This window comes from Colius striatus, chromosome 4 (assembly GCF_028858725.1).
Source record: "Colius striatus isolate bColStr4 chromosome 4, bColStr4.1.hap1, whole genome shotgun sequence".
Classification (NCBI taxonomy): Eukaryota; Metazoa; Chordata; class Aves; order Coliiformes; family Coliidae; genus Colius; species Colius striatus.
Window position 1 is genome coordinate 92,249,896 of NC_084762.1, and position 23,354 is coordinate 92,273,249.

At 42.3% G+C, this 23,354-nt stretch overlaps 1 protein-coding gene across 1 annotated transcript in view; it reads right to left on the reverse strand.

Annotated features, from left to right (window-relative positions):
* COL22A1 (collagen type XXII alpha 1 chain) overlaps nucleotides 1-23,354 on the reverse strand; it is a 208,731-nt gene that overhangs the window by 162,839 nt on the left and 22,538 nt on the right. The window contains exon 3 of the mRNA XM_061996052.1: nucleotides 2,841-2,915. Coding sequence (XP_061852036.1) covers nucleotides 2,841-2,915 — 75 coding nt within the window. The remainder of the gene's footprint in view (nucleotides 1-2,840; nucleotides 2,916-23,354) is intronic.

Here is a 23,354-nt window from a genome sequence, read left to right on the forward strand (position 1 = left end):
AATAAATCACCTGTCTTTTAAAGGAGGATACCAGTTTAGTCTGTTGGCTCTCCTCCAGCTCATAATGTATTTTTCAATGCAGTTGTTCATTTGATTATGTATGGGGTCATCCTCTCTATCCTCACTCCTACTCTCAGCCTCTGACTTTAAGTCCCACATATATTCCGAGTGTCAGACAGTACACTTGTTCCCTTCATATCCCAAAGTTTGTTCTTTTATAGCTCATTTTATGATTTAGCTTCTATTTTCACTTCTACTAATCCAGAGTAACTCAATTCACATTCACTTAACTGCAGACACAGACTTGAAGGTGGCAGGTCATGCTGTAACTTGTGTGCAGGTAGGATGTACAAGAAAGGGCTGGCATTGGTGATGTTCTGTGCTAAGCAATTGCCTGTGCTATCTGCTGGTGCATTTCCCCCAATAAAAATATTAGAATAGAAATCTTCATAAAGACCTTTGCCCCTCTTATCTTCAATACCTTGTCCCTGTCTGAGAGAGGGAAGAGGTGTTTAACCTGAGAAGCCTTCTAATATAGTCTTCCCTGTCCCCAAAATGAGACTTAGTGCAACTTCCAATCTATGGGGCTGCACTTTGTGTCCACCTAGAAACAAAAGCTTGTGCAAGATGTAGCTATGAAGTTCTGTTTTAGGAGCCTGCTGGGCAAGGATCAATTTTGATAGGCATTAAGCTTCCGAGTGCAGCACAAGACACAGGTGTTAACTGAAAGTCGTTGAATGTATGAGGATCTGGGTAGCAGAGGAACAGCCTTCCTCTCAGAAATCCCAGAGCTGAACTGCTCTCACAAGGGTGAGTGAACAGGAGGCAGGCAGCTCCTCAAAACTAAGGTGCAGTCCTCTTTGTGGCAGAATAGTAAAGCCTTTCAGCAACAACTAACAGCACAACACATCCTTTTGGAAGAATGAACACAGCACAACAAGCCAATAGAAATCTTCCAGCTAGTTTAGCTGGGAGAAGGTAATGGTTTTCTGTTGAAATAGGAGAGAAAATGTTATAGAGTACATAAAGAGTAGTTAAGGAATGGAATAGCATTTTGGTCCTATACTGATCCATCTCCAGTGACACAATGACCCTTAGTAGACCTAGAATATTCATTCATTTTATTTTCCAGACAAAAGGCTTAAATTTTCCTAATCACCAGTAGCAGGAAGAAAACAGTGCTGTCTCACCATACAGGAGCAATCAGGAGCCTTCAACAAACCCTCTTGTATTAACAGGGGCCAGACACGTCCCTTTAACTAAATATTGTAACAATCCTGTTTTTAAGTCACTCCATGGTGGACATCTATGCTCTACAGTGAACAGGGGTTCCAAGGAGCTCTATGCTATCAATCTAACCAGGGGAACAGATATGTTGTAATAAATGAAATTCTGTTTAGCTATTAGGGAAAAACCAAAATTGAGTGTGATAATGACCAAACTGAAATGGTTGCCCAGAGAACCTGTGGAATGTGCATCTGTGGAGATACTCAAAACTCAACTGTATAAGGCTCTGAACAATCTGTTCTAGCTTTAAAACCTTTGCACCAGACCTCAAGTGAGATTCTTGTCTTTTATTTTACTCAACAGAAGATATCCTTTTGAAGTCAAATAAAAGCATAGAGGCTACTAATTAGCACTTACATTCAGATAAACATGAACTAGACATAGGCAGCCATTTGCAACCCTATTTTTCTGGAAATGACCGCGTAGAAGATAATCATCTGAGGAGGAACACAATCCTCCTACTCATTTTGAGCAGCAGATTCCACTTCAAATAGGTTCATTCAGAATCAATAGGGCTATTTGCTCAATAGCTCTACAGTCTGCACAGCTCAGTGACAGGAGGACTATCAGAACAGGTTAATGCAAGACCTAGCAATAGACAGCAGTTGAAACTGGGTGTTTGGAGATTATGAGTTTGGGTCTAATGACCAGAAAAGACATTACCATCCAGTATTATCTCAGGCTTAGAAGTAATCAGATTGCAGAAGAAATAAACTGCCTACAGACAGCACAGTTGGAACTGATACTTCGTGCAGGCAGTGAAAATCCCCCAATGAAAAAACTCTGAGCAAGTAGCAGAGCTGTCAAACCTTGACCATTTCTACTCATAATCAAGCTGCAGAAGAGCCTCTGGCTGCCCACCACAGTGACTTATGTTCTTGGGTCAGTCACAGATATTCCCAGTACATCCTTGATGGGCATGTTTTCTCTGCCAACAGCTCAAACAGTCTTGGGGGGCTAGAAAAGAGGTGCAGCCCATTCATATATCCGACAGATTAAATCCTTCAGGTGACTAGTAATATATATCAGAACTCACAGAAAAGCAGAGATATCACCAGGTTGGCTTTCCTCTTGATCTTTCACCAGCAATTCAGCAAAGATGGCTCTTCTTGGGACTTTTTTCCCTTTTTTTTGTTTCCCTTCTTACTTACAAAAGATAAGCATTTCTTCATTGGTAATTACCATTCTGATTGGATGTCCCACAACAATCACAGAGCAAATAAATGGACATTAAAACTCACCAAACGTGGAGTGGTTAAAAAAAAAAGTCATCTCCAAGACTTAATGCATTCCTCTATCTGCTACATTAGGCTTCATTGTCTTTTTAATTTGCTGTCATATCAAAAGAAAGCCCAGGATTCATTTGCTATCAACTGTCAACAGATAATTCTTTTCCAGCCTTGCAGTTTCTAATATATTTCTCCACCACTGAATATGTGTTAGATTAAGAAAATGCCAACTACAAAAGGGGTAATGAATTAGAACAGCATGCTAGAAACACACAGTTATATTATTGCTATTCCCAAATGTACAGCAGGAAAGTTTGTCTCTACCTGGAATCTCATCAGTCCCTCCATTGGTGTGTTTGAATCGATCTCCTTCCACATGGACATTTGGACACAGGACATCTGAAAATCAAAAGAACCAGTACAAAATTATCACAAGTGAATACATCATTTTGGAAGCTATAAAGCTAACAAAGGCTGATCTCCTGGGTCTTGTCCAACACTTGCACATGGTGCCACAGCAAAAATTCTGTTCCTGGTCTCTGCATGTCATAAATATGCTTTCTCTATCCTATCCCCTAACAACATGCTGGGCAAGACACTCAATATATTGCATCTGGGTTTGAGCCACTTCTTGCTGAGTGGCCAGTGAAGAAGCCAAACGGAATAGATGAGCTGAGCCTTTCCCTCAGCTAGGCCATCACTCGTTTTTTATCTCATTTACTGGTCTGTAAATCTGCAGGAAAGTCATAAACACTTAAAATATAGAATGTGATTCCAACCTCAGATCGATTGGAAAGGAAGTTAGGCAGGCCCAGCTGAAACTGGAGTGCTGCCCAAACTTTCAGAAAGGACAGCTCCCACACAAAAAACCCTCAAACCTAAAGTGTTCAGATGGGAAAAGGAATCCAGAGCACAAAATGACTCATTGACTTAAGCGACACCAAGGACCCATCTCAGGCCAGTATCAGAGACAAAAAGTGAAGTCCATTCTCCTGTATCTAGCTTTAATTCCCTTGGTAACACTTCTTCAGGACCATGAATATTTATATATCTACTCCTTGAGTTTGTTCAAGCAGAAAGTAGAGTTAAACATGACTAAAACTTTGAAGAATATTCATTTCTACACACAGGTTTCAAAAAAGTCATGAAAATACCCAGCCTTTGTCAGCTATTTCTCTTGCTCCCAATTAGTGTCATCATATTTGAAGCAAATGCCTTTCTGCAGAGAAATGTCTACCTACCCATCTATTTACTGCCATATCTTTGAAGCAACATTTATTTATGCTTTGTTTTCCCACATCAATAGGTAATTGTACACTTGTAAACAATGGGGATAGGTAGCTCAAGGAATCACTTTAATGAGAGTATTAAAATGAACCCCTGACCTCTGATTACTTGCACAATCTTACATTTGTGTCCTTTCTCTGATTTAAAGAACAACCAGGTGAGGACAGTCAAGTCCCATTCCTTCATCTGCCCAGATGCACACATGGCAACACACATATCCTCATGCATATGGTGTTTAGCATCATTTAGCAGGCCCTCTATCTCTTCTCCTGCTTCTTGACTCTCAGTAAAAAATCCAATATTCCACAATGTTTGGTTATGCCTAGCAATGAAATCAGATATTTTTCTTGCTTTATTGTGCTAATAAATTTACAGTCCAGATTATCAGCTGCAGATGAGGCACTGTCAGCTCAGAGGAAAGAATGGGGACTGTAAAAGCCACTGCCAAAAGCCCCAATAGCCAAGACAGCAATCAAGAGCAGTCAAACACATTCAGCCACCTCTTTGTGGCCACAGAGGGGGAGGCCAGAGACTGATGCAAGTGCATGTTATCCAGGTGTCCTGGTTTCACCTAGGACAGGCTCAATTTTCTTCTTAGTAGCTACAATTACTAGGACTACTATTCTTCTAGAACTCCTGAGAGATACACAAGGAAGAACAAAACATCTCAGACATGGCAATGTGTGCAACAGTACCTTCATGCAACAGGGAGGTACTATCTGAATTACAGACATATAAATTATCACTCCAGTCTTTAAAGATATCACACACCCTCCACCTGCTCAAAATAGAAAGAAGCATGGATTCAGAGCAAGGAAGCATGAGCTTCCTGGTTTTAGCTCTTATCTTAGAACCAGGACTGTGCAGTAAACTCATGTGCTTGGCCTTGGTGCAGAGCTGTCTTGCCACAGAGCTGTCTCGCCACAAAAAACAGAAATGCCAGTGTTAATATTATTATTCCTTTCTTCCATCCTTGTCCTTTAAATCTCTTATTACTTCTTGAAGAACTGTGGCCTCACTTTGGCCTTCATTTTACAAGTGTCCTGGACTCCTTTGGAGCCTTCCTTCTCCCTTCCTGGCTGCATCTAAGGTATAAGCATAAATATTCCACAAGGGAAAGAAAATGACTGCAATGCTCACTTTCCAGCTACAGAATAATTCACAGAGGCACAAAAGAGGTTAGGGCTCACCATCCAAGTTAGCAGCAGGGCTGCTTGTGTCCAAAAGAGCAGTGTGTCTGACTGACAGCACAATTGGTCCCAACTAGCAATCAGGTTTTATTGCTTCACCCAGGGGTGCACTGGTAGGAAAGGCAAGATAAAAGATGTTCCTCTCCTGTGGAGCCTTTCTGTGAGATCCCTGATGTAGGTAAACATTTTAACGTCAAAGAAGTGTTTATGTCTATTCTTTCTGCTACTGCCAGGTCAAACTTTGAGCAAATACCACAGTGCTTGGAGGACATGCAGCAATGAGCATCCACTGCAAGTGGCAGAAAGAGTAATAAAATCTGCACTGCAGCTACATCTTCACTAATTAACAAACATTTACAGATTTGTAAATGAGAAAATGCAACTGACTGCCCTGAGCTTTCAGCCACTGGTTCTTGTTACATCCCCTCTGTCCATGTCATTTAAATCTGTATGAGTTTGCAGTTGCTTTTAAATATATATTATTTGAAACTACTTCCCTCTCCTCAACTTTATGTAATATTCTGTCAGCCCTTTGCTTTATCCACAAATTCTATTTCACATTTTTGTCTGTGTGTGGTTCATGGACATTTTTAATAGCATCAGATTTGCTATATATCCCTTTTTAGAGTTGCATTAGAAATGATGACTTTCCACTGACACCTGCTACATTAGATCAATCAGTGTTTAATCCACTGTAGAGTGTCACTTTTTAATGCAAATGGCATTCAATATGCAATAACAATGCCTAAGAACAGATGTATTCTATCCAGGTAGTTACCATATCAACCAAACTGTAACTCTCCACTGAAAGAAATCAGTTTTATGGAATGGTTTGGGTTGTAAAGGATCTTAAAGTTGATCTAATTCCAGTCCCTCTGCCATAGAGGTTGCCTCTCTTTTGTTAGAGATGACCTCTTTATCACTTACAGTCCTTCAATATGAAGACATAATGATTCCTATTCTATAATAGTTTATTCACTGGCTTTGATATCAATTATTGGGGTTTTTTTGTGAGTGAGATGGGGCAAACTGGTCTATAGCTCTGTATACAAATCATCCATTATCATAAGTTAGGTTGACCTGCTTCTGCAGGGGGGTTGGGCTAGATGATCTCTAAAGGTCCCTTCCAACCGCTACCATTCTGTGATTCTATCATAATTTCAAAATCCCATAATTAGTGTTGTGGTAGGAAGCTGTATGTATGTAGGCTTGCAGACAACACCAAGCTGGGTGGTGCAGTTGACACATCTGAAGGGAAGGGATGCCATCCAGAGGGACCTGGACAAGCTCAAGAAGTGGAACTATCCGAACCTCATGAGGTTCAACAAGGCCAAGTGCAAGGTCCTGCACATGGGTTTGGGCAACCTCCAGTAACAATACAGGCTGAGGGGATTGAAAGCAGCCCTGCAAAGAAGGACTTGGGGGTACTGGTGCTTGAAAAGCTGGACTTGAGCCAACAATGTGCACTCAGAGCCCAGAAAGCCAACTGTATCCTGGGCTGAATTCAAAGCAGCGTGGGCAGCAGGTCGAAGGAGGGGATCCTTTCCCTCTACTCTGCTGTTGTGACACCCCACTGCAGTGCTGTGTCCAGCTTTGAAGCCTTCAGAACAGAAAAGACATGGAGCTGTTGGAGTGGGTCCAGAGGAGGCCATAAAATTGATCAGAGGGCTGGGTCACCTCTTTCATGAGGACAAGCTGAGAGAGCTGATGTTATTCAGCCTAGAGAAGAGAAGGCTTCAGGAAGACTTCATTGCCACCTTTCAGTACTTAAAGGGGGCCTATGAGAAAGATGGGGACAAACATTTTAGCTGGGCCTGTTGCAAGAGAAGAAAGGCTAATGGCTTTAACCTAAAAGAGGGTAGATTTTGACTGGCAGAAGTAAGAAATTGTTTACTATGAGGTTGGTGAAACACTGGAACAGGTTTCCCAGAGACGTGATAGATGCCCCATCCCTGGAAACAGTCAAGGGCATGCTGGATGGGGCTTTGAGCAATCTGATCTAGTGGAAGATGTCCCTGCTTATTACAGGGGAATTGGACTAGATGCCCTTTAAAGGTGCCTTCCAACACAAACTATTCTATGATTTTATGATTTCCAGGTAACCTTCTTCTCTTCTACTATTGTTATGGTCTAGTAATTCAACCATGACTGAGATTATTGTATACTTTGTTCTTACAATGCTTCTCAGAATCAGAAGGTCCATCCAGGGCTATCATTTGAAACCTCATTTCATTCCTCTAGAGACAGACTCCCGAGCACATGACTTACTCATTGTAACATAGCTGACTTTTTGTAGCTTCCTTCATCATTCTTTTCCTTTTTTTCATCAATCTCTAAATTGTCCAGAACAGTTTGCAGAGCCCACAGTGAGAAATGAGAGAACCTAGCTCAGCCTCAAACAAGCCTTGGTGCTGACTCAAGGACAACATTTTTCTACCTGCCCCACTCCTGGGGTGACCTTTACAGGTAACCACAGGCACACAGAATTGATGGGGCTCTGTTTTTATACCTTGATACCTGTCCTCCCTTGCTCCAGCCTACAAATTCCTCTGGAACAGTGGGACACTTGATAAGATGTCTGCTGTGGGAGTTGCTTAAGTACAAATGAGTAACAACAGAAAATACTGGGATAAAATTATTGTAGTCATAGCGACCATTGAGTCTCCAAGAGAAATGGAGAGTGTACAACTTTCAAAAAGACATTCAATCATTTCCAAACACTAGGGACATTTGCTTATGGAAAATGTATTTTGAATGCTTTCAAAAGCTGTTCACACATCTGACAGTGGCTGTGCACCTGATAGAGTATTATTGATTTTGTTGAAAGCAGATAGTCAGGACTAGTATTCACAAAGTTTAGCTTTTGCATAGAAAGAATTCTCTCTATAGATTTCTTTTACAGTCAAAAAAAGAGGAAAAACCTTTTCTGTGTGATAAAGACAGAAACACTTAAAATTACCCCAAAGGGCTTAGTTTCTCTAGCAATGATACACTCTCAGGACATGTCCTTGGTCATAGAGCGTGATCTTTGCAGTGCTTTGTTTCATAGTGTCATAGAATCATAGAATGGTAGGTAGGGGTTGGAAGGCACCTTTAGAGATCATCTAGTCCAACCCCCCTGCAGAAGCAGGTGCACCTAGATCAGGTCACACAGGAATGTGTCCAGATGGGTCTTGAAGACCTCGACGGAAGGAGCCTCCACACGCTCCCTGGGCAGCCTGTGCCAGGGCTCCCTCATCTGAACAGTGAAATAGTTTTTTCTCATTTCAATGGAACTTTTTGTGTTCCAGCTTCATCCCATTACCCCTTGTCCTGCTGCTAGATACAACAGAAAAAAGTGCTGCTCCAGCCTCCTGCTATCCATCATTTATATATTGGTAAATATTAATGAGATCCCCCCTCAGTCTCCTCTTTTCTAGACTAAACAGTCCCAGCTCCCACAGCCCTTCCTGTTTCAGAGGGAACATACCAAGAAGTGATATGATACATTGGCCACTGAGCAAATCTTACCTAATCTGAGCTATCTGAGCATTCCCTACAGCTGTTGTGAACACAAGTTTTAGGATGAGATGCACCACTCTCTCTGCACTGAGTATTGACAGAACTGGAGTACTTCTTTTTCAACAGATGCTTTACTTTAAAGCAGGTAAAGGGAGGCAATTCCCATCATAAATATGCTTAAGATCCTGAATCACAGACAGAATCTCGAGGGCTGGAAAGGACTTGGAGAGATCATCCAGTCCAACTTCCCCGCCAGAGCAGGACCACCTAGAGTAGGTCACACAGGAACTTGTCCAGGCGGGTTTTGAATGTCTCCAGTGAAGAAGGCTCAACAACCCATCTGGGCAGCTGCTGAATGACAGGGGTGTCTCTGTCCTGCTTTGTATGACAGTGAAATCCTCCTCTGAATCAGCACTGAACAAGTTGACTTGGTTTGTTTGAGCTTCCTGTTCAATGCAATTTTGTGAAAGTGATCTAGCTGCAGACATCACCCTTTTCTGTAAGCAAATAGTACAGAGATTTGTTTGATGATAATGAGTGATATAAGGCTCACTTTTACATATCCTTCTTATAATACTCCCTATGAAAAAATACCAAAGCTGTCAAATATTTTTAAATGAAAAGAGACAGTGTGTCTCACAGAGTATATGCACTGTAAGAGACATGTCAGAAGAGCATGTCAGCTCAGGAACTTCCACTAACGTTACATTAACATTAATAACATACTGTCATGGAACTGTAATAATAGGGCTGTGAGTTTAGAAAAGAACAATGTGAATGATCTGATGGTTTAAGTCTCTTTGGCTCAAAGATATTTCAAAAGAGTGTAAAGGAAAAGGGATCAGAAAAAGGGAAGAGTAAAAGAGAAAGAAAAAAGAGCAGAGAGGAAGAAGAGGAGGGGAAGGAAGGAAGGAAGGAAGGAAGGAAGGAAGGAAGGAAGGAAGGAAGGAAGGAAGAGAGGAAGAGAGAAAAAGGGAAAAGGGAAAAGGGAAAAGGGAAAAGGGAAAAGGGAAAAATGAAAAAGGGAAAAATGAAAAAGGGAAAAGGAAAAGGGGGGAAAGGAAAGGGAAAGGGGGAAAGGAAAAGGAAACGGAAAAGGAAACGGAAAAGGAAGAGGAAAAGGAAGATGAAAAGGAAGAGGAAAAGGAAGAGGAAAAGGAAGAGGAAAAGGAAGAGGAAAAGGAGGAGGAAAAGGGGAAAGGCAAAGCGCTTGTTTGACAAACAAAGATTCACTTGATATCCATAAACATACAAACACAGACATGATTTTGCACTGGATTGGGCTAAGAAATCTGCCAAACTCTCACTTGAAACCAAAGCAAAACATATTGAAACTGCAAGGCAGTTGTTCTTTTCTGCTATTTCTTTTTTCTACTCCTGGACTGGCTTATATGAGGACATGAGGCTCTGTCTCCACTGAGAATTCCAAATCCAGCCTGTGGGTATGTTTGCCCTTGGGCTGAGCAGTCACTCAGCCAGAGCCCATGGGCAGGTGATGAGTGGGGGAAGTGCAGAGCCTGCAGGAGCTCAGGCTGACAAGACCATGGTGTTCCCCCCACACCCCACAAGTCCATGAATCTCTGTTTCCATTTATACCTTAAGAAGAGCATAACTGTTGGAAGAACTGCCTTCTCTATGAGTCTAATTTGAGTAGCTGTTCCTAAAACACCCTTTTGAAGGCAACTCCCTCACTTAGAAAGTTTGTTTAAAGTCACAGCATTGTGTAGTTACAATAATCCCTCGTCAGGAATGGCGAGGTGATCCTGCTCCCCCTTAGGGTTTCCTATTGAGAAATCGTCCCTGTAAAGTGCTAAACACAACCCCCAGTTGCCAGCCCTCCATCCTTTTGTCCTTAAGACTCTGCTTAAATAGTTTCATCATTTTCATTTTTAGTCTTTCAAGAATAAGTAAACCCTCAGCTGCCAAGGGCTCCTCCAGGGACGTGCGTATAATGAATGCTGAACACGTGTAGCTGTCAACTTACACAAGAATGAAGTAGAGAGGTGAGAACAGAAACACAAGAAGGTTAAAGCAAACATTATTTATTACCAAGTTTCTTTGGTTTTTTTTTTAAACTGAGAATTTTAGGATTCCAGAATCTCAGTAGACCCAGGGCATTGCCAGACTTCTGTTACTTTCTGTGTCTCCATCATCTTCCCATTTCCATAACATAAAATCTCTGCTTTCTCTTAAAAAGTGTTTTCAACCTAAATATTTGCATTGTGTCATCCACTGACAGCGATCTGTAGCCCATCTCAAATTCTATCCATGAAAAAGGATATAGGCTGACATGTGAAAGCCTCATTAAATGCTCTCTCCCAAAACTTTAGACCAGAATTCAAAATATTTCCAAGGAAAAACTGTTCTTTAGCCACCATGCAAAGGTGAATTCTGGATCTAGTGTGCTTTTCAGAGCAGAACAGTAGAAAGCTCTTAAGAAAGAGAGATTTGAGGGATTTGGCATCTACACAGAGCAAGCTTCATTTTTTCTGTAGTTAATATTGCAGATTTTGCAAACATAGAAACAAATTTTCCCATTGAAGCCTACACTTAAAGGGGAAAAATTTGGTGAGAAAATTTTTCTTAAAGAAGGTTTCATAAAAGCAGTTTCTCAGAGGAGCTTTCCCAGATCCCATTAGCTCTGCTCTTCAATTACTTAAATCATTTGCTGTGCAGCACCTCCCAACACATTCAACTCCCTGTAGTCAGTTGATGATGAAAGTGACTCCTATATATAGCATTTTTATTTGTTCTTTTTTTCTCTTTTATCAAACATTGGCCATTATGAAGTCTCAGCATTCAAGTGCCTGAGGTATTTTTCCCCCTGCTCTTTTAAAAATCCTTCCTCTGAAAGAAGAACTCGACACTTTCCACATATTCACTAAATACCTTTTGCAAACGTTCATTGTCAGATATTATTTCCCAGCAAAGGAACTGATCCTTAATGTGCCACCCACCCTTAGAAACAAATTCAAAGGGAAAAATCCTGGTATATCTTTCAACCACAGTGGTGGCACTGACAGTGTAATGATACTACAATTGCTTCTACACTAATATTAGAATTTGTAGCAAGGTGTAGGTAAAACAGAGCAAAACTGCAATTACATGATTCCACCTTGTAGTTTAATACCTAATGCAATTCTCACTTTCTTTCTGAAACCACCCTGGATCTTCACAATGTTCACTTTTAAGTTCATTAGTGCCAGGAAAATCACCTGTTCATGGCCACTGCAGTCAAACTGTATTCTGCCTTTTTCCCTTTAAATAGTGTTTACATCTACTCTGGATGAGGTTCCCATATTTGCACACTATGGTGCTCTATCAACACAGCCATGGGCCTTATAAATGTTCATGATGAAATGGAACATGAATAACAAACCACTCCACAGCACAGCTTATAGACTGGGCAAGTACAGCTACAGCTTATACTGAGGCTGTGACATTATCACATTTGGCCACTAAAAAATGATTCTAAAAATGCACCAACATCCAGCTGAATTTATCTCCAGACTCCTTTGGATGCTGAGCAGGTCTTGAGTGACTGCAATGGGAGTGTAGACATGTGCATTTGCAGGGCTTCCTCCTCCTTTATCAGCACAGCAGACAGAAAATGTTGTGTGAATAACCACGCTTTCAGTGCCCTGCACTCTTCAGCAGATGTGACATACCACACAGAGAGCAAGTAAAGCTGCTACTAGATATTATACTGCAGAGAGCACTCATGCCACATACAAGGTCTAAGACAAGAGGATGCTATTCTTTGGCTCCTTCTACAGCAGAAGAGAAGTAAAGTTCATTCAGAGAGCAATCCAGAGGAGAAACTCAATTTACGAGGTTACAGGGGGAACCTAAGGACACATGGTTCCCAAGTTAGACATCTATCAAAGACACCACAGTTACATCCATCCAATTAAAACAAGCATGGTTGGGTGCATTCTTGGGCACTGAGGTCAAGGCATGTTCACATCTATGCTAGCAAATGGTCTTAGCCTCCAAAACAAGGTGCCTGCTGACCATGAACACTTCTTGGCATGTCATAAGTACCCTTCTGGGCCCTACAAATAGTCCAACAGAGTGTTAGTCTGTCTGGGCCAAAATGTGCCAGACACAGGCACAGGTGAGGGCATTACATTGTCCAATAATGCTTCTGGCTACATTTACAGTTACTAGCTTAGATAAAGCCCATAAATATCAGCCTTTGCTAACAGCTCTGTAATAAAGATCAAAAGGAGCCTCTTGGGAGTAAAGGCTAAATTCATTTTATGGTCACAGGTCACCAATTTTTAAATGCATTCAGTTCAAACGAGAAAGTGGGAAAGGGCTGAGTGCACAGCCAAGAAATGTTGTATCCTATTTAGGTAGAGACAGGGCAAAGGCAGGGAGTGCTGTCATTTGCAAAACACCTGGAGTCCTTTTGAAGGTGAAAAAAGAAAAGAAGTGTTAAATTCTTTTCCCCCACTTTGATCCCTGTCCTGCCTCACTTATCCAAGTGCACAAATAAATGTGAAACACCCTGTTTTACCAACAGACTACACATTTGTCCTACTTTCTCACCCTAGACCCAAGTTCCTCTTTCTTCAACCTTTTTTATTTCTCATTTCTCTCTGTCCCATGCCCTGGGTCTTGATTCCAAAAGGACTCATCCCACTACAGGTACTCACATCCCAGCAGCAGACATGAAGTGACAACTATGGAGCCCCAGCACCACAGGGAATACTGAACAGCCCAACAGCCCTGTGTCCAGGTTGATGTTCTAACCTTTATGACATCTTCTGGTCATCTTTATGGCATCTTTCCTGGAGAAGCTCTTGAATCTTGGTGAGGACTCACCTTTCCAAGTGACACCTGCACTGCAGAATTCACTGAGAGCCTCTCCCTCTCTTAACTCACCCACACAAATGCAGGAAACTCGTTGGATGGCTGACAGCAGACATATATTGTCAAGAGGACTGATGTAATTAGCACCATTTAAGTGAGCAGCATACAGAATTAATTTGCATATGCTCCCACAGGGAATAAATGACACTATGGGAAATATGAATATAGCATCAGACCTCAGCACTTCCAAGCTAATTTGCTTATGTCTGCCCCTAAACAAATACACAGACTGTGTGCCAAGGAGCTTGTCGGCAAACAGCACAAGGTTTTGAGGAAAGCAATTAGCAGCTGCAGTGCTTTCCACCCAGGCTGTGAGCTGAATGCTTCTCTGGGGCATGAGTCCACTCCCTTCTCTTTGGTTCTCCCATCTTGGGAAAGATGCGAAGTTTTACCTTGCAGAATGTGCTTAATCCCAATGAATCTCAGGGTTTCTCTCTCTTTACCTTAGCAGAAAAATTGCCATGGAAATGGTTTCATGCTGATGGCTTGGAAGATATTTAACAGGATGACAGTATGGAGCTGAGATGGACCACATCCTCCAGGATCCAGCAGGCACAGCAACACACCTTTCCCCAGTGGCTGCTTTATTGGCATCCCTTTTTTCTGTGGCATCTAGCAACAGGACAAGGGCTAATGGGATGAAGCTGGAACACAAAATTTCCATTTCAACATAAGAAAAAACTATTTTACTGTGAGGGTGAGGGAGCCCTGGCACAGGCTGCTCAGGAAGGCTGTGGAGTCTCCTTCCTTGGAGGTCTTCAAGATCCGCCTGGACATATTCCTATGTGACCTGATCTAGGTAGGACCTGGTTCTGCAGGGAGGTTAGACTAGATGATCTCTTAAGGTTCCCTCTAACCCCTACCATTCTATGATTCTATGGTTCTATGAAATGGACAAGATCACTCCTGACCCAGCTACTGGTTTCCTTGGGGCAATTTCGGCAGCATTTCTTGCCCATACTTCACAGGATGGAGGGAGCAAGGTGCTGCAAAGCTGAGAAAGTTTCCTTCTTACCTCTGTGTTCTAGACAAAGAACACAGATTAAAAGTATTACTTGCTTGGCTGTGGGGAGACAAATCTACATCACCTACCAAAGGCAGGATCCCAAAAGTGCAGAAAGGAAAGATCAGCACACAGTGCCTCTCTAGGGATGTAGATGAGGATAAACAGTCTTTGGATGGCAACAGAGAGCCCTCCAGGGAGATGACTCATCTGCTGACTACCTCATGCCTACAGAACTGCCAAATGGCAAAAAATTTTCCTTGTTCTCATTCTTGTTCCCACCATGAAGTTTTATAAAGTAAAGATTTCTTCTTCCTGGATTTCATATCATTGAATATAGAGTTTCACGAAGATCAATCCTACATGTGCAATTGTTGATTGTAGAAATAGGGGGAAAATGGATCTGGCTTTTCTTTTTTCCTGTGCTATTAAAAAGGTAATATGGAAGCAAAATTTTACCAGCAGCAAGCTTCCCATTAGGGAGATGGTACCAACAGTAGCAACTAAAAAATGCTAAATCTCTTACAGCAGTGGCTGGTTTTAGGACAGATGCAAATGTTGTAAAATGATATTGACACAAGAGAGAAAGTGGGTTTGTTTCATTTGTGTTTTAAAGCAGCAATTCTGTGTTAGTTCTGTAATTGAAACAACTGAGATTAAAAATAAACTCAGCACAAAGCTTTGGTAGGTTGGCTCTTGCTGAGTAGGAACATTACAATATTTCTGCTATAAAACCCCATCAATCTCACTTGCACTCAGCATTTGTGAAAGACACATTCCCCAAATGAGCCCAACGGAGCAGTAAAGCTACAGATCTCATAAAGCCACCAGTTTCCAGTGCTGGATGGAGGTACAAGACAGTCTGTCCATTCTCCCACATGCCACAAGACACTGACAAAATGATAAGAGAACCAGCAGTTCAGGCACAATTGTACCCATCCCCATGGTTCCTTCTCCAGGGAGCCAAGCACACTGATGTCTCTGAAGAGGAACATGGTTTGAACTGATTTGTAAACATATATCATAGAATCATAGAATGGTAGGGGTTGGAAGGGACCTTTAGAGATCATCCAGTCCAACGCCTCTGCAGAAGCAGGTTCACCTAGATCAGGTCGCGTAGGAACATGTCCAGGTGGGTCTTGAAGACCTCCAAGGAAGGAGCCTCCACAACCCCTCTGGGCAGCCTGTGCCAGGGCTCCCTCACTGAAACAGTGAAAGAGTTTTTCTTATATTGAAGTGGAACTTTTCCTGTTCCAGCTTCATCCCATCACCCCTTGTCCTGTTGCTAGCTACTATAGAAAAAAGGGATGTCCCAACCTCCTGACACCCACCCTTTAGATATTTATAAATGTTAATAAGATCTCCCCTCAGTCTCCTCTTCTCCAGACTAAACAGCCCCAGTTCCTGCAGCCTTTCCTCATATGAAAGATGTTCCATTCCCCTGATCATCTTGGTGGCCCTGTGCTGGACTCTCTCCAGCACTTCCCTGTCCCTCTTGAGCTGAGGAGCCCAGAACTGGACACAGGACTCCAGATGAGGCTTCACCAGGGCAGAGCTGGTGTCCACACTCTTCTTGATGCATCCCAGGCTGCCATTTGCTTCTTGGCCACAAGGGCACATTGCTGGCTCATATTTAGCTTATTATCATTCAGGACTCCCAGGTCTGTCTCTGCAGAGCTGCTCTCCAGCAGGTCAATCCCCAGCCTGTCCTGGTGCAGGGGGTTGTTCCTTCCCAGATGCAGGACTCTGCACTTGTCCTTGTTGAACCTCATGAGGTTCCTCTCTGCCCAGCTCCCAAGCTGGTCGAGATCCTGCTGAATTGCAGCACATCCTCTGGGGAATCAGCCAGTGCTCCCAGTTTGGTGCCATCAGGGAACTTGCTGAGAGTACACTCTGTCCCCTCATCCAGGTCGTTGATGAAGATGTTGAACAAGACTGGTCCCAGAACCAATCCCTGTGGAACTCCACTGGCCACAGGCCTCCAATTTGGTTCTGTATATATGTGTATTATATATATTCTGTGTGTATATATATATGTGTGTATTATATATTATATATATATATATATATATATGAAGTAATTGACATGTTAAACTGAAAATAAAGCTTCACTTTGGAAAAAAAAAATCAATATAAGACATTTTAATACTTCAGAACTTTTTTCCAAGCCTTCTTCATCACCCAAAACTTATCTAAACTGGCTATTCCCTGGGAAGATTCAGTCTTTAAGAATTAGCATTTTCCCTGTGACAGACATTTAATTAAAAGGCTCAAACCAGTTCTGAGAGGTTTCTTTACCTTGCACAATGTAATGCCCACAAGTCCTTGCACACAGAGGTATAAGGTATGAGAGGTGGATAATTTTATCTGCTGCCAATCAGGAGAGATTTCAAATTGATGTTTAAATCAGAAGTAAAATAAAGATTGCAGGCAGAAGTATGGTATTTGAACTCGAGAGTCTCTGATGAGTCCTGAAGGACAGCTTTCAGCAATTGCTCATCCTTCACACTCCTTTCCAGTCTGAAAAGGGAAGAGGTTTCAGAAAAGCTCTTGTGGGCTCAGGAAAGGACACATTTGCAGTCATTAAATATCTCAGTAGCCATCTAGCAGATGTGGCCTGTAGTGAGTCCGACCTCCAGAAGGTATCCTTGCAGAGTCACTGCACATTTTAAAGCATTTAATTTCCACAGGTATAGTGTTGCTTTTAATTTGAACACCTCTAATTCTTTTTTCAAGGACCCCTGGAAGCTGCATTTCAAATTTAGGCCAAGTGACAATTCCTTTTCCTCTTATTTTGACTTTCCTTTTTCTCAGTAATGTTTCTGAATATACTGGGAACTGCTGCATTAGGTGGGGTTATGTATCTCTGAAGTGGGATTTCAGAGTCAGCTCCTCATCCTCAACCTGCATCACCCAGTATAGAGATCTACTGTGATCCTCTTCAGTACAACCCAGAAAGTCTTTCTTGGGGCCATTTAATGATCTTATGAGGAAAGGCTGAGGGAACTGGGGCTGTTTAGTCTGGAGAAGAGGAGATTGAGGGGAGATCTTGTTAACATTTATAAATATCTAAAGGGTGGGTGTCAGGAGGTTGGGACATCCCTTTTTTCTATAGTAGCCAGCAACAGGTCAAGGGGTAATGGGATGAAGCTGGAACACAAAAAGTTCCACTTAAACATAAGAAAAAACTGTTTCACTGTGAGGTGAGGGAGCCCTGGCACAGGCTGCCCAGAGGGGTTGTGGAGTCTCCTTCCTTGGAGGTCTTCAAGACCCTCCTGGACATGTTCCTATGTGACCTGATCTAGATGACCCTGCTTTTGCAGGGGGGTTGGACTGGATGATCTCTAAAGGTCCTTTCCAACCCTATCATTCTGTGATTCTGTGATTCTATGATCTCCACTCTGTTGGCTTCAACACAGCATTGGGTGGACACAGTCACACAGCCTCAGAAGTCCCATTGGTCTGTGCCTTTGTACAGTGCTAAAATGAAGATGCTTGCTTCACACCAGAGAGCCACAGAAACACACTCCAACTCTACCATTCTATTATTCTATGTATTATCTCAGATATTGCTTCCTCTTTCTGTATTAGCATAGAGGCAAATTATTACTGGTATAGTCAATAGTTAGAAAAGCAATTATTGGTTGGACAGAAAGCAAAATAAAAGCAAGGAGGAGCAGGGACAGAGCTTGGGTGAGATGTTCACATGTCTCTACATACAAAGAAAGCTGAGCTACAAGGGCTCACAAACACCTGGCAAAGGAATTAGGGCAATCAATTTCAGTTTTTATCTGGGAGCACTACAGAAAAGCATCTCCTCCCTGAGGGTCATTCCCAGTTTCCTGTGAGATGCAAAAGCAATGGGGAAAGTGCATGGGTGCCTCTACAGAGGAGTTAGACAGCTGTGCAACTACAGATCAGTGCAGAGCTGCTATCTGACCTGGATCATAGCACCCATTACTCATGGGCTATGGGAAAATAGTACCACAGCTTTACTTACTAGGAAAGTTGCCTCTTCAGAGAGGTTTTTCTGGCAGTTATACATCACAGATGTATGGGGAGAATTGTACAATGAGCTAATGTTACTTCAGGGACTGCAGTCCCTAAGGAATTTACCAGCTACCTTTGACAGACTGGATTCTTCCTCTCTTAAAGAGAGAGTTTAGCCTAAACTGAATGTGGTGAAAGTTTGCATATGTTTACCTGACGTGTTCACAGAGGTACAGCCTTGGGGAGTGGATATTTTATGTGTTGATCTGAAGAGGAAATTCTTTCTGGAGAAGGATTGCAGGAGTTTGTGCTTGCAGAAGTGTGTCAGAGCACATACTGGACTGCAACTTTGTATATGAAGAAAGAACAGGGGTGAAGTCTGCTACAGGATTACACCTAGACACATGAAAGCTTTTCATTAGTGCCTTCTGCTAAGATTATAAACATTCTGTAACATTACCATTAGCTAAAATGGCCAAAAGTGGCAAAAACTAGAAGTTGATTGTAAAAATTATGCAAAATGCACATGAGAGAGTAATGCAGAAGATGGAAAGATGGAAAACACAGCTAAGGAAGCTAATCCAGTCTTTAAAAAACCCCTTCCAATAACTCCAAAACACACCCCTGAAATCCCAGTGTGGACCAGTTGGCCTTTTGCCACCTTCTACTTCAGGGCAATGGAAACAGGATCCATCAGCTCAGCAGTGAAATACCACCAGTGAACAAAGGCCCCACTGCCAAGATTTGCTGGCACCAGCACCATTCCCACGCATGGCCCCACATTCCCTCCAGAGAGCAGAGCTCTCTATGACATGTTTAGTCCAAGTGTCCCCACCTGGCACCAGCTTTGTCCTCTTCCTCTCCCTGTTTCCCCTTAGGTCTTTTGGATGCCTGAGCTGTCTGAAGCATCCAGGGGGTTCCCCCACACATTGAGCCGACCTCATTGTGCTGTGCCCCAGTGAGCACAACTAATAACCACAGCTCGCCTCTTTTAATTGAGGCTCTGAATAACCAAGTGCAAGTACCAGCCCCTCCAACAAAGGCAAAGCTACCCTTACCACTGAGCACAGCTGCCACTCACGTGGGTCTGTGCTGGTATTTCACAAAAGCTGGTCTATTTGCATGGAAAGCTGCTATCACAAAAAAACCCAGCTACCAGGAAACACAGGCCAGCATGAATTCCAGGGAAGTCCCCATGGCAGAGAGTATGTCTAGCTTTGTGCACCCTGCACTTGCTGAACATCAGCAGCTTGGCTAAATTACTTTGTCCTGCAACAGGATTTTCTAAGCAGCTGTGGAAGCCCAGAGGAATGACATACAGGCTGGTGATGAAAATTACTGCAAACCAGAGGGTGTTTCTCAGCTCAGAATACAAAGCAGATCAGCTTTTCCGCAGACATTGGTAAGAAAAAAATACTAATTGGTGCCAAGAGTGGTGATAGGCCAACTCTCTTGCTTAGTTACTCATTCATTAAGGTGAAATTAATCTGGATTTAGATCAATGTAAATGAGTGCAGAATGTAGCTGGCTGTTCTTTTGTGAACAGCCATCTGCTGTTGTTCCTGATTGGGATTAGAGAAACAAAGCTAAAAGTACAACATAGGAGACCACAAACTAGACCCTATCCACGTCCAAGGCTTGCTATGAAACAGTGATGTGTCCTGCTATAGCTGCTAGCCCCCAAAACTCAATCTGAGGATGTGGAGATATTCAGGTAAATGGAGATTAATCCAGGTAAGAGTCACATAGAATTATTGGGAAAGGCAGCATACCTCAAGTTCCCAACGTGAAATGGTCAAAGCTTAACTTAGTAAACATTGAGAATAATACATCTCATTCTTGGCTTTGGCCATGAAGCTCCAGAGCTTCTGTATTTTATTGGGCTTCTCATCTCAGCAGCATCTCAGATTAAACTTCATGGTTCACTGTACAAAAACTCAAATCTACTCCCATCCACTCAAAACTAGGATGCCACATTCCTGTTGCCTATTAGGGAAAGGTTCCTGGCATGGGACTGTGCTATTCCCTGAACCACATCTGGTCACTGTTTAGAAAGAGCTTATTAGCACACAGTGAATCCAATCCACCAAGTGTCCCATGGGCTATGGTGGGACAGTGCCTGGGCCATACTGGCAGTAGTAGAGTTTCCATGGGCCAGAACATCCCTCTGGATTGCATTTCTCCTTTCTCCACTGTGAATACATGCAGAGTCAGGCTCTCCATCACTCTTCCTTAGCACAGTCATCCACAGAGAAGGATGTCTTATTTAAAGTCGTTGACTCCATCTCAAAGCTCTCTCTGAGCTGTCTAGAACCAGCAGGAATGTGGTTGATTTATATAAGCACCTATTACAGTGGAGCACAAAGGAGACAGGTACATGTTAAGTTCTTACGTACCAGTGATAGCTACTACTGGTAGCTTAAGCTTCACCAGGACATTGCCTTAAGCTGCTAGAAGTCGTTGTCCTGGCAGACTAGAGGAGATACAGGCAGAATGTCTTCCAGATGACCACGACTCTATCCTACAAAGGCCTACAGAGGGGCACTTCTTTGGGATGAACATGTTTTTATATGACAGTGTTACAGAAAGAGGGAATTTTCATATAAGAAGTAAGACAATGAAGGACTGAGTCCTTTCAAAGTTAGACCTGATCTATCTTGAATCTCATCTTTCCTAGCCACTCACTAGCCATCATATCATTAGCTTCACAGCAGAACTGATTGTCTTTATAATGATCAGTCCCAAGGCCAGTTCCTCTTGAACTGGTCCATGATTGTCTCTCTGGGAAACAGAAAGTCAGGAGGAGAGATACGGACCCAGGACTCCTGGTGGGAAAGTGAGAGCTTGCTTTCTGCAGTAATCACCAGCTTAACTATATGTCCTCTCTTCCTGTTAAAGTGTTAGATATGTGGTGTTGTTTTCTATGTCTATAACTGATTCAGGATTAGTTACTGAGAAACGCCTTGGCAGTCTTCCAGGCTGTCACACAAGAAAACCACTCTATTGCCCTATAGACAAACAAAGTCATCAGTTTGTATCTAATCATCTCCATCAGAGCACAGTTTGCCTTCTAATCAAAGGATATATTTTCAATATTTTCATTCTTCCCATCTTCCACCCATGCCAGGGCCAAGGTTCTGCAAAAAAACTCCCATACCTATAGAGATTTAAATATTCCTCCCAACACAGTCTGAAAGCTCATTCTAAGAGAGGGATGCTCTGTGGGACCTTTTGCTGGGAGAAAGCAAACAGCAAATATAATGGTGATCTCTCAAAAAAGGGCTTTTTTCAGCTCTGTCAGATTGATATATGTTACAACTACAGAGTTACAATCAGCATTGAGGCCTCTTGCACTGCACATCAGACATCTCATGTACCACGGCAGTATCTGCTCATTTGAAAATGTGTCTCTGCTTTCACAAAATAAAACACTGTTAAGGTCAGCAGATTGAGGCTGAGCTGAACAAGACCACATCTGTTACAAAAGCATCAGCTTGCATTTTGAAGAGGCATACTCTCTACCATTACCCTTGGTGATCTTGTTCCAGTGATTAATTTTCCCCAGAGTTAGAAAAAAATGAATCTTACACGTCCCTTCATGCTTCTCATAACAGAGGTGAGAAGCTTCAGAGAGCCTATACAGTCCTTTTAGTAAATATTGAGAGCATAAAGAGAGAATGGCAATATTATGTTTGGGCAGTGAAGTTCTTCTAATGAAAGGCCAGATTCATCCCTAGTTGGAAGCAAGTCTTGAGTCATGAGGCAGATTCACACCTGCTGTAACAACTGAGTACGAACAATTTTGGACCTCTATATAGGAAACAGACACAAGGCTGGACTATAGACACATTTTCTTCCATGATTTGAAAAGAAGCCTGGGCAAGCCTGTTAAGACCAGGACAGTGTTTCAGTGGGTCTATATTGGAGACATTGCCAGTACCATGTCCACAGCACCATGACTCTCTTGACGTCTAGCACAAATATCAAGAAAGCCTAAGTATCTATCCAGACAAATACAAAGCTGCATGTGTACATCCAATCTGTTATTTGCATTAGCTACTTTATATGTACTTCTAAATGGAATTGTTTCTTGAATTAATGTCGCTGTGGTGTACCTTACTAGAATCACCTCCTGAGCTGGCCCCTTTTAACTAAGTGAGTATCCACCTCCCACGGTTGGATTTCATCTCTTTATGCTTCACTTGCATTGAAAAGAGCTGCCATAGCAGAACAAGTGTATCCAGCAGGGAAGGTTAAATGCTGCTAGACAGAAATGTAGGGGAGTAGGCATTGTGTTACGTTTTTCTCAGTGAAAGATAACATTAAACTCTTCTTCATGCCACCACCCCAACACAGTTCCTCCTCAGCTACAAACTCAAAAGTGTAGGATCAAAATTAACACGTAGCCTAACATTTCAGACAGAAACTGACACGAAAAGCTCAGCCTAAGAGCAGGAAAACATGCAGACACTGACTCCTCTCTATTGACTTTAGCTGGTTTTTCATAGGTCTTACTAGCCCTGGGAAAATCATCCACAATGTGTCGAAAAAACCTCAAACAACCCACCAAAAAAGCCACAAAACCACAGAAATTACTATGCATTACTATATAATTATAGACACATTGGAGATATATGTCTATGTTCTCCACCTTCTCATCCAAAATGATATAATTAAACAGCTACTGATTTAATGAAAACTCAGCCTGTACTATTCTGAAATCAGGACACTCCACTCCCTCCATGGGAGCACAGATCCACCCAGCATGAACAGCACATTTACTCACCCCTGTGGTTTCCATTCCCTAGATTTTATTTGCATTTGCTGAAAGAAAATCACTTGATCCACCTCCAGTTAAATATATATAAGCATATATATAGGTTTTAAAAATAGTGGATGCTACAAAAAGAACTGAATGCAGGAGAAAATAAAAGATGCTGGATAGAGCCTGCACTCCAAAAGTGGCTAGTTTCAAGGTAGGATTCTGGA